Genomic DNA, 14,689 nt, shown 5'->3' on the forward strand with positions numbered 1-14,689 from the left:
AGTGTAGCTACCCACCTACGTTGCTTAGGAGTAAGATTGGATTGAGTAAGGAAATACTTAAGGACCATGTGATCACTTTGAACTCTAAAGTAGCTGCCATAGAAATAATGGTGCCATTTCTTCATTGCATGTAAGATAGCCCACATCTCTTGTCATAGACATTCATAGTCATTTTCTTATCTATAAGCTTGTGTCTTTCAAAGGAAATTACTCCACGCTTCTGTAACAAAACATATTCTATGCCTCGGCCATTGGCATCACATTGTATTATAAAATCCTTTGAAAAATATAGGCATACTAGAATAGAGACAGAAGTAAGGAGTTTCTTTAATTGGTTGAATCTATTATTTGCAAGTGCATCCCAAAAGAAAGCTTCTTTCTTTAACATGTCAGTCAAAGGAGTTGCAATAGTTGCATAATGTTTAATGAATCAACAATAAAATGAGGATAGACCAAGAAACCCTCTAGGTGAAGTAGTGGTAGTAGGTGTTGGCCAACCTTTAACACATTGTACCTTCTTGGAGTTAGCTTGGATCCCTTTTTCACTAACAATATGTCCCAAGTACTCCACCTTAGTCTACATGAAAGAGCATTTCTTCTCCTTAGCAAAGAGTCAATGATGCCTCAACACATCAAAAACCTTCCTCGTATGTGATAAGTGGTCATGAAGAGTCTTGTTGTAAATCAAAATGTCATCAAAGAAGACCAGGACAAACTGAAAGAGGAAAGGGTGTAATATCTTGTTCATCAGACTTTGAAATGATAGCTGGAGCATTAGTAAGCCCACATGGCATCACTAGAAAATAGTATAGCCCTTGATTAGTCCTAAAGGCAGTCTCTTGATTACATCACCCTCTTGCATATAGATTTGACGATACATTGACCTCAAGTCAATCTTTGTAAAGAATCTAGCCCCCCTTGAGCTCATCAAGCAAATCATCAATTCTAGGTATTGGGTACCTATTCTTCACCGCTGTGATCTTGTTTAGATCCCTCTAATCAATACACATGGAAATGAAACAATTAGTGGCAGCAAGCAGCTCATCATTAGTTTCTCCTAGATAAAAAAGAACACTACTGCTAGATCAAAAGGAAAAGTGTCGGTAGGATATAAAATTTTTCTTGACCAAATTCCTCCTCAACATCCTCATTTTCAATGGTAGTTACAAATTCATTGACCTCATCAGTGTCATCGTTTGAATCTTCAAAGACTAACATATTGTGAGCCTTGAATTTTGCACTTTTGTATACACACTTTGTTGCATGATTAGTTGTATAATTTTCTCCACATTTGAAGCCTAAGTATTTTTCCTTCCTTTCTTTGTAGAGGTCCATATGAGTAGACTTTGGATTAATAATGGCTGAAGTAGATTTAAACTTGCCATCCCCTTGCTTAAGATCAAACTTTGGATTATTTGTTGTCCTGAAATTGCCTTGAGGTCTTGAAGCATTGAATGATAGATAAGTTGGCACTCTTAAGGTCCCATTTGGTGCATGATTGCTACCATAAACATTGCCAACATGTCCCTATTTTAAAATTAGTCATTGGTTGTCCATAACTCGGCTGAAATGGAGACTCCATTCTATACTTTCTTCCATAACGTTCCACAAGCTCAATAGCTTTGAAAAGATTGGTAGGGTTTTGCACCATAATATTAGCATGATAAAGAAGGTTCTAAACCATACATATACCTGTGGATTTTAGCTTCATCACTAATGCTCTCTACATACATGGTAAGGTTAAGGAATTGGTTTGTATAATCCTGCACACCTAGGCCTCTTTGATCTAATCCATAACATCTTTGTGCCAATTTCTCTTTTTCGAGAGGAGATACAAAGACTTCATCCATAAGTGTCTTGAATGCGTCCCACTTCTCTATAAGTATATTCTCTTTCTTAATATATCTCCACCAAGTATGTACAAATCCTTCCAAATGTAAAGATGCAAAATGAATATTTATATCATGAGTTCTAGGGAATATATCAAAATAGGATTCCAATTTTGAAATCCATTTCTCTAGATCGGATGGTGAAGTTGATGGCCCATTATACTTTGCCAAAATGGTCTTATCCTTTAACTACCTCTCATGAAAGGCTTGTTGTCCCAAATTAGATTGCTCATGGTTAGTGGGCATGGAACCTCCAAAATAAGATTGTGCTCTTCCAATAGGTGATTGAGAACTAGTGTGAAACCTTTTCGATGGTAGAAGCTTGGGAATTAGCACCATTCAAACTACCCAAATAGGCATCATACCTTTGTGAAGTCTCATTTACTTCATATTGACTATTGGGAGTGCCCCTTCATCCAATGATACCATGACCTTGACCATTTTGGTTAGCTGGTTGAAGTGGGACTGAAGGTTCACTATTTGAATGAGCTTTCTTCTTAGCTTCCTTGGTTCCCATTGGCATTTGCATCCATTGGGAGAATTGAGAAATTATTTGAGCATTGGATTCTACTAATTTGTCAATTGATGCCTTCTTTTGGTAGTGGAATTACCAACTTCTCAATGGAAGACTTCGTTTGATTAGTAGATAATACCATATGTTCCACTCTAGATAATAGCTCCATATGCCTTTGAGCATGCCTATTCTCATGTTCACACATGGCATTATTAAGTGTACCGATTTCTCCTTGCATTTGAGGATATTTAGAGCTCTCTTGAGGTGTATTTTCTAGCATAGAATCTCTCATTTGCTGAGCATACTCATCATGGGCCTTACTCTTCCCCTTATGACCTACCATGGTAGGATAGTCATGCAATACCCCCTATTAGAAAACTGGCTATAACTTAAGCTAAGAAACTCCGATTCCCAAAATTTTTGATTCAAATTTGTGCCAATTATGCCCTCTCCAGGATGAGCTATAGCATGTCATAATAGGTTTAGAACAAAATTTTTTACAATTCAATCTCTTTGGCTGAATTGTCTAGGTCTACACCCTGTGAGCACCCTGTTTAAACCTATAAATACATTGTTTCCACTTGTGAGAGTAAAATGATAATGTCTAATTGGCTACCAAATCCTATAGGAAGCTAGATAGAACCTATGGGAAACTTGTAGTATCTACATCTGTACTTCACTAATGAAGATGGTACTTGTAATAACCTGTATATACCCTATAGTGTCCTGTAAATCCCTATAGGGTACTTCACTGATGAAGATGGTACTTGAGACTTCAAAAGTGCTTCAATCTTCAATTCTCCACTCATTGTACATGTGTGAGGGATAAAATTGCAGGTCCTTGGGTCCGTTTATTGCACCCCTTCGAGATCTTTAATAGTGGGGGAGGGTCACCTCTCTATTATCCCACTATCTCCCTTGGTATCCACCTTTTCCTCGATGGGAGTATCAACATGGCAGTGGCATGCTACTCTAATCAATCAGCATGATATGCATTATTGAAATTTTCATTCATCCTTCCATAATATGCATGATTGATCAATGAAAATTCAAAATGAAGAAATAAGTGGTTGGCTAAGGGTCTTACTAATGTAATTCAGTGACTCACTAATTGCTAGTACTTACCCTTTACAATATTTCAATCTTGGGTTTAAAAAAATCAGACAATCAAGTCAAGGTTATGCATCAAAACATTGTAAATGATATCCATGATGGAACAAGATTGAAATGAATGTCGAGATTCAATGTAATAGGCTCTGATTAATGATAAGAATACTAATCTCTAGTCTATTGATGAATTTAGAGGATTGATTGACCAATAATATCTCATCAACAAGTGAAAAAGCTTAAGGAAGTAGATTATTGAGAGATTTCAGAGATTAAGTGGAATACCTTGATCAAGCTTGAAGAAGATAATTGATGCCAGCTTCAATCCAAACATTAGAAGAGCCCTCCATAATCCACCATGAATCCAGCATAAAGCTTGAAAACTCCATAAGATCAGCCCATATAAGCTCAAACATGATTGAGCCCATGAGAAGAATCAATGCCCCAGGCTTGCTAGAACACTTGAATATTGAATATTCAAGCCTCTTGAAGAAAAGTCCCAAAATTATCCTTCAATATGAGTTTCAAGAACCTCAATATGTTGAAATCATTGCAATGCCTTCAATCTTGAGTCCATCCTACTTGAAAATGATGGTAAAGAAACTTTGAAGTTCAAGAAGAGCCAAAGGTTGAAGAAATAGAAGCTTTCCTATCTGAAGTAATGGGTGCCCTGCTATGTATTAGGGTTTCAGAGAGAAGAGAGGAAGATCAGTGACTTTCAAGGCTTGTCCTTTTACTGAATACAATGCCAAGTAATGGTTCAATTCTTAAACAATCTATAGGCAAATTATTGTTGCATGTTGTAGAATGTGGACTGAGAGCAGAAAATCAGTGCAAATTTTGGAGTATTTTTTGGGCTATTTCTTGGTACCTATGCTTCATCACTTGTCACTCAATGGTGCTCTATCTGATGCTCAAGGGCTGAAGAATCGTTGCACCATGGTTAGACAAGAAGAAAAGATTATTGGAGAGCATGATGTTGCATTTCTTGGTAGCCACCATGGAAGCTTTAGCCAAAAGCTTGAAAGAGAAGGAGAAGAAAGCTCTACTCCAAAAAAGTATCCGAGGTTAAGTCTTATCCTGGACCAGTTAGTACCTATTTTACCAAATACCTCCAAAATTTACATGAAAGTTTGATGACAACTTGCTATTTTGTCCTTCCCCCACTATATCTATCCCAAAGATCTCCAGATTAAGTCTTCTTCCAATTGTAGATGTCCTGCATGCCACTGTTAGTCACTGTCCATGTCTTGTACCTATAGTACTTGTCTGAACTGGTTTTTATGATAAAAAACTGGATTGCATATGAAGAAAAATAGGAGAAATCTTGACCTCTAGAAGCCCTTGTTGTACTTGAGTGACTATGAGAAACCTTGTAATTATTAAAGCAAGCATCCCAAATCTTTATTGTATGTTTGAGCAAGTTGCATAATGTCAATTAGATATAAGAGTTTTTGAGGTGAATTTACCATTTAAGAGGTCAAAGTGACTTTCTTACACTATCCTATCACTCCTCCATGTCATTTGATGTCTAATGGCTTCTTAGTGTTTATGAATTAAGCAATCATTTAGTGCTTGTAGGATTTTCTAACTCATCCCAATCTGTGCATTTCAAGGGAAACTAGTCAAATTTCCAACTAGATATTATGTTTGTAAGTTTCAAACACCCTTTTCTTGGAACATTTCTAATACCGTTGTACCTTAGAGAATTATTTTTTTGTAATAAATTCTCTCCATCTTTTCTATAGTTCTAATGCTTTCTTTAACATTTCTTGTTTTGTTGTGCCATGCGTATCTTACATGCTAGCTTTACTTATTATCAGAAGCTACATCGAGACTTGCCAAAAACAACACTATATGCATTTGGAACATCCCAAGAAGATGCATGTTATCCAGGCCCAACAATCGAGGTAAGATGGCACACTATATTCATTGAATTACTATCCAAGGTTTAAGAAAATAGAATATACTATCTTGAAGCCAATATTTGTATGTAGGGTCAGAGATGGGTTCCTATTGATGTAACATGGAAAAACTACATAGAAGATAAAGAGCATATATTGCCAATTGATTACACATTAAACATTCCAAGACCAAGACATGGAGGGGTAGCCATGGTGGTACATTTGCATGGAGGTGAGACAATCAGTTATTCAGATGGAAACCCAGATGCATGGTTTACATCTCAAGGAGAAAATGGATCAAGCTTCATAACACAAACCTACCATTACTCGAATGAACAACCACCAACTACATTATGGTATCATGACCACACAATTGGAATGAATAGACTAAATATGGCAGCTGGCCTTCTTGGATTGTACATTTTGAGATCCCCCTTTGAGGAGTCTTTTTTGAACCTTCCAAGTGGTCCATTTGAGGTTCCACTAGTTTTCCAAGTAAGTGCACTCTCTCCCACCTTTTGAGATAAGCGTTAATCACAACAATTTAGTTGTTTTGTGTGAGTGAATGCAAGTACTTATCAAAATGCTAAATTTTCCTCAATCTAAAAGGTGGAATATGATGATCACTATCAATGTAATATAACTTCACACATCAATATTGATATATGGAAATCAAAGAATTAGGATTATAACTTAGAAATCCAAGGTTGTATTCACAACGAGGCAATACTCGAATGTATTTTTGGAGTTATCTTAAAGAGATTGAAAAAATCTAGAGAGGACTTGTTTATCTCAAATGTGATAAGCTTATCCAGTGAAAAATCATAGCTAATCTTGGTGATAAGCTAGTGCAAAATCTAGGGGGGAAGACTTCCAAATCATTTATTTTGTTGAAGGCATTGAAGTGTAATCTTGCCTTATCACAAAATTATTAAGGAAAAAAGAGGCTAAATAAAAATAGGTCATGCAAGCGATACAATTGAGTGATAAAAATAGGCAACCTAGGAGTTGAGATGTGCATAAGTGTCTATATAAGTAGCAAGGCACTAGGACAAAGTATAGGAATGAACAAAATGGACTTGGAAAATGTCTCAATGTAACTCACACTCGAAAACACAAGGACATAGGGAGAGATCAACATTATAGGATGCCATTATTTGTACAGTATAGTATAATAATGATGTATAAGCCACATACAATCACATGGATTTTTTCCCACCTCAAGAGATGTTTTCCTTTGCCTAATACACACACACATCCATTTTATGGTTGTGTACTTTTCATTTTTCTCTTTACCTTTATTATCTTCAATATCGAAGCTATGATATTTACCTTGCTTACCCATTGCATGTGTGTTGTCTTTGGTATATTTTCATTTTTCCACATATTCTAATAGAGAATTTATTCCAATCACATGGATTTTTTCCCACCTCAAGATATTTTTCCTTTTTCCTAGTACACACACTTATCCATTTTATGGTCGTGTACTTCGCGTTTTGCTCTTCTCTTTTATTATCTTCATCAATATCAAAGCTATGGTATTTACCTTGCTCATCCATTGCATGTGTGTTTTCTTTAGTATCTTTTCATTTTTCCACCTATTCTAATAGAGAATTTGTTAGTGGACTTTGTTGGATGGGAAATTGTCATGTTGGACGAGCAATTGGCATGGGGAATTGCAAAAGGCATGACTTCATTAGGAAAGCTACTTGAGATAGGCTCCACTAAGACCAATGAATATGTTTCTTTCATACTATATCTTTGTACTTATAATGAGGATCTTCACGCTTGTGTGGAGATGGCATAAAACATTTTTGCTAAATAATATTGGCTTGAAAAGGAAAATACTTGCATTGTGAATGCTACTTGGTGCAGTCATAAGGGTCAAAATCAAGCCATTTGTACAGGATGTGAGCATTTCATTGGAGCATCATGGTCACATGTCCAAGTGTGAAGAGGCAGCATGTGAAGAGAATGAAGGCGATCTTGCTAAAGGCAATCATGATGAGGGTCAAATGGAAGATAAAAATTAAATTTACGACAAAAGATCATGGGCATCATGAATACTCTATACCATGTTATGATGGAGAGCATTGCTTCAATGAACTTGTATAATGTCATGATGGAGAGCATTACTCCAATAAACTTGGATAACATGTTTATGGGGGGTTAAACAAACATAATGATGAACTCTTTGCTTATTCAAGGTATTGATGATGAAGAAGAGGACAATGAGGAGGATGAAGAACAAGAAGATGAACAAGAAGAAGACAATGACCAAGGTGAAGAGCAAGAAGATGATCAAGGAGAGGATAATGAACATAAAAATGAACATGAGGAAGATGTAGTAGGTAAAGAACCACATGGGCCATTTGTGGATGTAGATGGGTATGCTAAATATGAAGATTCTGAAGACTTTTAGCAATCTCATGATGTACTTATTAAGGATATGCATCAACTTATACTCATAATCAAGGTCCACAACAACCAAGAGAAGAGTAGTATACTCCTTTTGATGCATATGCATATGCTTATGAGGTCTTTCACAATGGGTACTATGATTTGGTTGCATATGATGTGGATGTACATGAAGATGATGATGGCATCATGCTTCCTTATGACCCAAGGGATTATGGATGTGATTATGGGGATATTTCTTTCTACCCATTTGATCCGGGTGGTAAAGAAGCATGTGATTGATGACAATTTTCTCACCTTTGATAATCATTATGTTGGAATACCTTTCAATTAGGGAGGATGATAAGGGATTGATTTTGGATCTTGTTTAGACCTACATACATCTTGGGGAAATTTTTTTATCCTTTAAAGGCTCTGTTGATTGAACTAGTCACTTTTAGCTTTGTCTTACTGTATGTAGTTTCCATACAACTTAATGTTTTAGAACAATTTTAATTTTGATTTGCTTATAGAGAATCAAGATCTACCTAGGATGAAGTTATCAAATAAGATTTATTTTGAAATATGGCATGCTTGATTTGGATACGCTGATCAATAGTTATTTCATTTTTACTACAATAGGGTCTATATTAGACATCATGTTGTCTATTGTTTGCAAGTGCCTTTTCATGGAGATACGGTGGCTATGTTCTTAGCTTTATCATCTTAAATGGTTATATGTGTGGTGACTTGGTTTTCCATTCTTGTAGCCATTGTAATAGAATAGTACTCTTATCTTCCTTATATTTTAGCCATTGTAATAAGTCCCAAATTATTTTTGAGGACAAAAACTTCTTTTGAGTGGGGATGGAATGTAAAGTATGGAAAATAGGACAATAAATAGTGAAAAACGAGGGGATAATACTTGTCACATGGGCAAGTATAAAAGGTGTCAGGGACTTGTCATTTTGCACCATTGAATAATATTACAAGTCACTTTCCTTAATCTCTCTCCTACAACTTTCATGGCTTCTTTCTCCTTCCTTTTTCTTTGTTTCTCTCTCTTCTCCTAGTGTTTCTCTTACCTCTTCCCACATGCTCTCTCATGTCGTATTTCTTTGTCTTCTATAGTCCTCTCTCTCTTCTTTCTCTCTCCTCTCAGGTCCCTTCATTATAGTCTTGTAGTCACTCTTGGAAGATATGCAAAGGGTCACTTATTGTTGCTAGAGGGCTAAAGTCTAGCAATGTTCACTCTTTGCATGTGTCCAGTCACAAAGGATCATATTGTAGCCATGACTGAGAAGTCATTTGTATCACTTTGACATCACCTTTTTGGATCATATGTAAACAATTAGAATGAATATATTTCTTGTTTGCAAGAATTTTCCTTTTACATTTCTAGAGTTAGAGATGTGAGAGTATTGCACGTATGGAAAACAAGCTAAAATGTTTCATAAGGAGAGACTTGGTATAAAGAAATCCAAACCACTAGAAATACTACATATTGATGTGTGTGGGCCTATGCCTACAATCTCATTGGGAGGAGCATCTTATTTGTTACACACATTGATGATGCTAGGAGAAAATGGTGAGCTTATCCTTGCCATAAAAAGAGTGATATTTGATTCATTCCAAAAGTTCTTGCCTTATGTGAAAAGCCAATTAGGTAAGAAGCTAAAATGCTTAAGGATTTATAATGATTGGTATTATGTTCCTCATATCTTCCAAAAATTTTGTGAGGTGTGGGGTATCAAGAGGGAGTTGACTACTCCTAAAAACCTAGCTAAAAAATTATCCATCAAGTCATTGGATGGCAAAAATCTTGAAGAGGTGTGGTTTGGAAAGAAATCCTCTTTTGATCACTCACATGTGTTTGGTTCTATAGTTTATATGCATATTTTGAAGGACAATGGAACAAGCTCGATCCTAAGTCTAGAAAATGCATTTTTTGAGGATATGGTGATTCAAGAGAGTTGGGACACTCTTTGTGGAACCCAAAGGCTAAAAACATGTATAACCATGATGTTATCTTCAATAAGGAGGAGATGCATAAACAATCCATAAAGACTATTGAGATACACATTGTAGTATTCCAAGAGAATGGACATTCACCATAATAGCAACATGTACAATGTGTCCCACATCATGTAGGTCTAGGATAGCTAAAAAATATTGAGATAGGAGTGCCACCAATAGGTGGGAAACCTCACATACAATAGGAAACTCAATTGTGATAGGCAAGTGCTTAGGTTAAGCCAATGTTGACATGATTTATGAGAGTCTCTAGACCAGTAAAGAGATATACTCCATTTCTAGATCATGTCATGGTTACAAATTAAGGAGAGCCTTCATGTTATGTCCAAGAATGACAATCATAAAGGGAACAAGGCTATCCATGCAATTAGAGATAAACACTGTGGTTAAGAATGCCACTTGGGAGTTGGTTTGTTTACCTAAGGGTAAGCATGCATTACCATGAAAATGGGTTTATAAGATGAAAGTATCTCCATAATATGCATTGCCTAATTATAGGGCAAGATTGGTAGTGGAAAGATTTAATAAGGATATAGAATTTGATGGCAAGTCTTTGTATAGTGCTTACATTGGCTACCAAGGAGGATACAAAGCTTATACAAATGGATGCTAAGATAGCTTTCTTGCATGGAAATTTACATGAAGATATCTTTATGCACTAGCCAAAAGGGTTTTTTATCAAGAAAGGAATACTAGGTATGCAAGCTTCAATAAAAGTTTATATGAAATAGGAGTTATGTAAGCTCCATAAAAGGGTTTTTTGTGCAAGGAAAGGAATAGTAGTTATGTAAGTTCCATAAAAGCTTATATGGATTGAAGCAAGCTCCCAAGGAGAATGGTATAACAAGTTTGAAAATGGTTGTTTATACATAGGAAAGGCTATGGATGGTAGCCTTATGTTCCTAATCCTTTATGTGGTTGATGTACAATGTGGATGTATTGAAGAAAATGTTGCATGAAACCTTTAACACAAACAACTTGGAGAAAGGAAATCATATTCTTGGCATGCTTATTATGAAACAAATACATGAAAATGTTCACTATCTACCTCAAATGGAGTACATTGGGAAGGTACTTTAGTATTTTCATTTGAAGAGGGGAAAGACTATGAATGTTCTCTTGTCTCCATATTGAACATTGAGCCAAGAGGATAGCTCTAAATCAAATGAGTAGAAGGACAAAATGGCCAAGTTATTTTATCATTCTTTAAATGCAATTGATAGCTGAAGTATGCTATGGTAGCTACATGACTAGACATTGCGTATGCAATGGGACCGGTTAGCAAGTTTATCTCAAATCCTAGCAAGAAGAATTGGGAAGTAGTGAAGAGTATCATGAGATACTTTAATGGGACCCATTAGAGCTATGTGCATTTGCTTTGGAAGAAAGGAAGAATTTGTCCTTGGGCATGTAGATAATATTTTGTAGGGATATGGACTCTAGGAATTCTATAACAAATTTTGTGTTCACATTCACAAGAGGTGAAGTCTCATGGGTCTCTTGACTGTAGCCATATAGGGCCTTACTTAACATTGAGGTTGTATATGCTATAGCCACTAAAACATGTAAGGAATACTTGTATGGCTTACTCATCTAGTGGTAGATTTGGATATTTCAAGAGAGTTATCCACCTTGCATAATGATATTTGGAGTGCCATCCAAATGGTAGGGGAATCCCATATTTCATATAGAGATAAATAGCATTGTTGTGAAGTATCGCTTCATTAGGCATGTGCTTGAGCACAAATGGATTGATCTTGTTAAGATGCATATGGATGAAAATCCTACATATCTTATTAGAAAGGGTTTACCTTTTAAGTGCTTTGGAGACTGCATAGTGTTAAGGTGATTGGAGAGTATCTTCACCACTTATTCTACCTTAAAAACAATTTGGCATTTAGGTGGCAAGTTGTTAGGGTAAAGGCCTAAGCACGCACCCCTTGTACTAGTACACACTATATAATCATATATTAATGAAGATAATGAAGAATAAGGATAATTGAGTGTCCAGTTAGACATTCTTGTACTCTCTCTCTCTCTCTCTCTCTCTCTCCATTAACTCTACATCCCACCATTAGTTCTTCTCACAATGCTCTTCACATAAAAGAGGGACACCAATATCTAGTCATTTAATGAGCTCAATTTTATTTTTAGCTAATTTTTAGCTCAAAAGATTGCTTTTAAGGACTCTATCAAAGCCATATTCTTGCTTATTACTTTAACTATAACACTCAAAATACTTTTAAGATAGCTACTAGCAATTTAGTACCTCTCTAAGTGGTTTGACTAATGGAAATGTTAAGAGCAACTTGCTTATTGAGGAGGTGAATAAAAACATCATAGGCACTAAAAGTTTTAGTACAGTTATCATGAAAGGGAGGTCTACTACCAAGGCAAAATCTCAAGAAAGAGAAAAGGATATTAGAAGATACCTTTCAAGATAAATGTAATCAATGTTAGATACTAAATTTCCACCTTCAATATATGCTAAATAGCACATCATGTTAATAGCATAAATTACCTTACTCCATATGTCATATAGATCATGGTGTGCATAAATTATACAAGTTGCACTGGCCACATTGCTCACATTATCACATTAATTTGTAGTCACTTGAATAATTCTTACTAGTATAAATCCACCTTCAAAACTAGACTTATTCTCAATTGCTTCTATTTTCTTTAACTCAACTTGCAATTTAATGAAGGAATAAGTCAACCTTTTGAATTTCAAGAAAAAGTTGTGAGTTTAATTAAACACTCACCAACAAAGCCATTGGTGATTGGAAAGACAATGATGTGATGTTTTGACTTTCCCAACTTCATGTAATTAAGATTTTAGAGTTTAGACTATCAAAAAAGTGGAGTCTCGACTAAAATAATCTATATCCCGTATACTGACACCTTCCAAGGGACCGATACGGCTGCAAACATCCCTACACGAGAATTGCCATATGCACAATAGTTATGGCTCATAAGTCTGAAACCGACCAAATGCGTTTAAAACTTGAGTAGTCAAGAACTTGACTTGTGGAGACTAAGGAAGAAAGGGAAAAAAAGCCCTTACACTTTAAAAAGAAAACAAAACTTAAGAAGGAGAAGAAGTCGACAAACTGGCACTGCCCCCCTCTCCTCCTTTTCGTGAAAACAATGCCATCTCTCTCTCCCTTCTCAAATTGGGAAATCTAAATCAGGGAAAAAAAACCTAAATTCTCCTCCTAAATCTCAGCATAAGACTCCAAGCAATCTCCCCCTTCTCTCATTTCGACAAGAGCTAGATTGAAGCAAGATCACCCAAAAGCCAGCGAATTAATCATGGCATCTCTGGCAGCTTTTTTTGACCTCAAATATTAGATTGCCAACATCAGATTGTATCTTGAAAGCTTCCAGATAGCTAGATTGGCAAGATGGCCTCCATAAAGAACTCCTCTTCTTGGCCACAACCCATGAACCCTCCCCTTTCAATTTAGCTATAAATATGGAGCATGAGGAGCTGTTGAGGACATTAGCTTGAACCAAGAGAAGAGGCTCTTCTCGAGCCAAGAGAGAAGATCGAGAGAGAGGTAAGAGGGGGGTGGGAGAGGAAATTCTTGTGAAAAGACAAGGAGGATACTTTGTCGGCTCCCAAAATCAAATCCTATCTCTTTTACCTTCACTCCCCTGTAGAATCGAGACTCTACTTGATTTTCTCTCAATTTCTAATAATTGCCATCTCCATCAATCCAATTGTGACAACCCAAAACTCTATTGTTTGTCAAAGTCTTCTCTACAATCTCGTGATCAAAGACCATGGCCCCAAAGAAGAAAATTATGAAGGTCACGAAAGTGGAAGGTGCTAATAACGTTGCAGGGGCAACTACTACAAACGACATGGCGAGTATTGGGATTACAAATGAAGCTGCGAATACCAACATCAACCAAGGGCTCATCATAAATCCCTAAGCATCAAAATAAATAATTAATTTAAATATTAAAGACAACAAATAGATCACCATCCTATGGGATGGTAACAAAAAGCTGTATCTGTAAAGAATATGACATTTTTTTTGAAATCTCATGCATTAAAAAAATCCTTGAAAATTTCTTAACCCCAAATTCCAAGGAATAATTTGGGTTTATACGAGATGTACTAGGAATAGGATATAAGGAAAATACTAAATTTTGCGAAAGAGTTTATGATTTTTTTGCATAAAAATAGGATTTTTCCAAGAACTAGATTCGAGGACTAAGATTTTTGCAATAATATATATTCTAAAAAGTCAAAAGTTTGACTTGTATTGAAGTGATTGGAACCTCTAATCAATAAACACGAATGCTAATTCTTTGAAAAAAAGTCACGAGATGAAATTTTTGAAAATACTTTCCATAATAAAAATAACCAAGAATTTTGGAACTAGTAAATTATCACTAGACAAGGACCCACAAAACTCTGTTAAGAAAAAGGAAAAGATCATCATGGAAATTGCTCTAAAAAATAGAAGTCTAGGACAACAAACTCTTTTTTAAGTTTATCTCAGGCTAGATCCCAAGGGGAGAGTAATCCGAGAAGATTATTGGAAGATATGGCCACTTACAGTAAGTTTAGCCATGATATTGTTATTTTAGAAAAGGGGTTTGTCTTGGAAATAATTTGTTGAAAGTTTGTGTATAATAAATTTGAAGTAAGTTGTTTGTGATTGTAAATTAGGTATTGATCTTTCCTAAATTATCAAGCTAAAAAATGGATAACTAGGATAGATTACCGATTGAGGTAATATTCCTATAGGCATAGAGAACACCGGTGATTGAGGCAATGTTCTTTGATTGTGCTAAACCTCCCCAAGGTTAGCATGAATAAAAACTAC

General features: G+C 35.8%; 1 protein-coding gene across 1 annotated transcript in view; it reads left to right on the plus strand.

The window, feature by feature from the left end:
• LOC148013454 (multicopper oxidase LPR1 homolog 1-like) overlaps positions 1–14,689 on the plus strand; it is a 99,446-nt gene that overhangs the window by 5,208 nt on the left and 79,549 nt on the right. Inside the window, exons 2-3 of the mRNA XM_087667894.1 lie at positions 5,334–5,420; positions 5,508–5,909. Of these exons, the coding sequence (XP_087524020.1) occupies positions 5,334–5,420; positions 5,508–5,909 (489 nt within the window). The remainder of the gene's footprint in view (positions 1–5,333; positions 5,421–5,507; positions 5,910–14,689) is intronic.

Source organism: Lygodium microphyllum, chromosome 26 (assembly GCF_053477565.2).
Source record: "Lygodium microphyllum isolate KBCC chromosome 26, Lygodium_microphyllum_v1.1.10, whole genome shotgun sequence".
NCBI classification, from domain to species: Eukaryota; Viridiplantae; Streptophyta; class Polypodiopsida; order Schizaeales; family Lygodiaceae; genus Lygodium; species Lygodium microphyllum.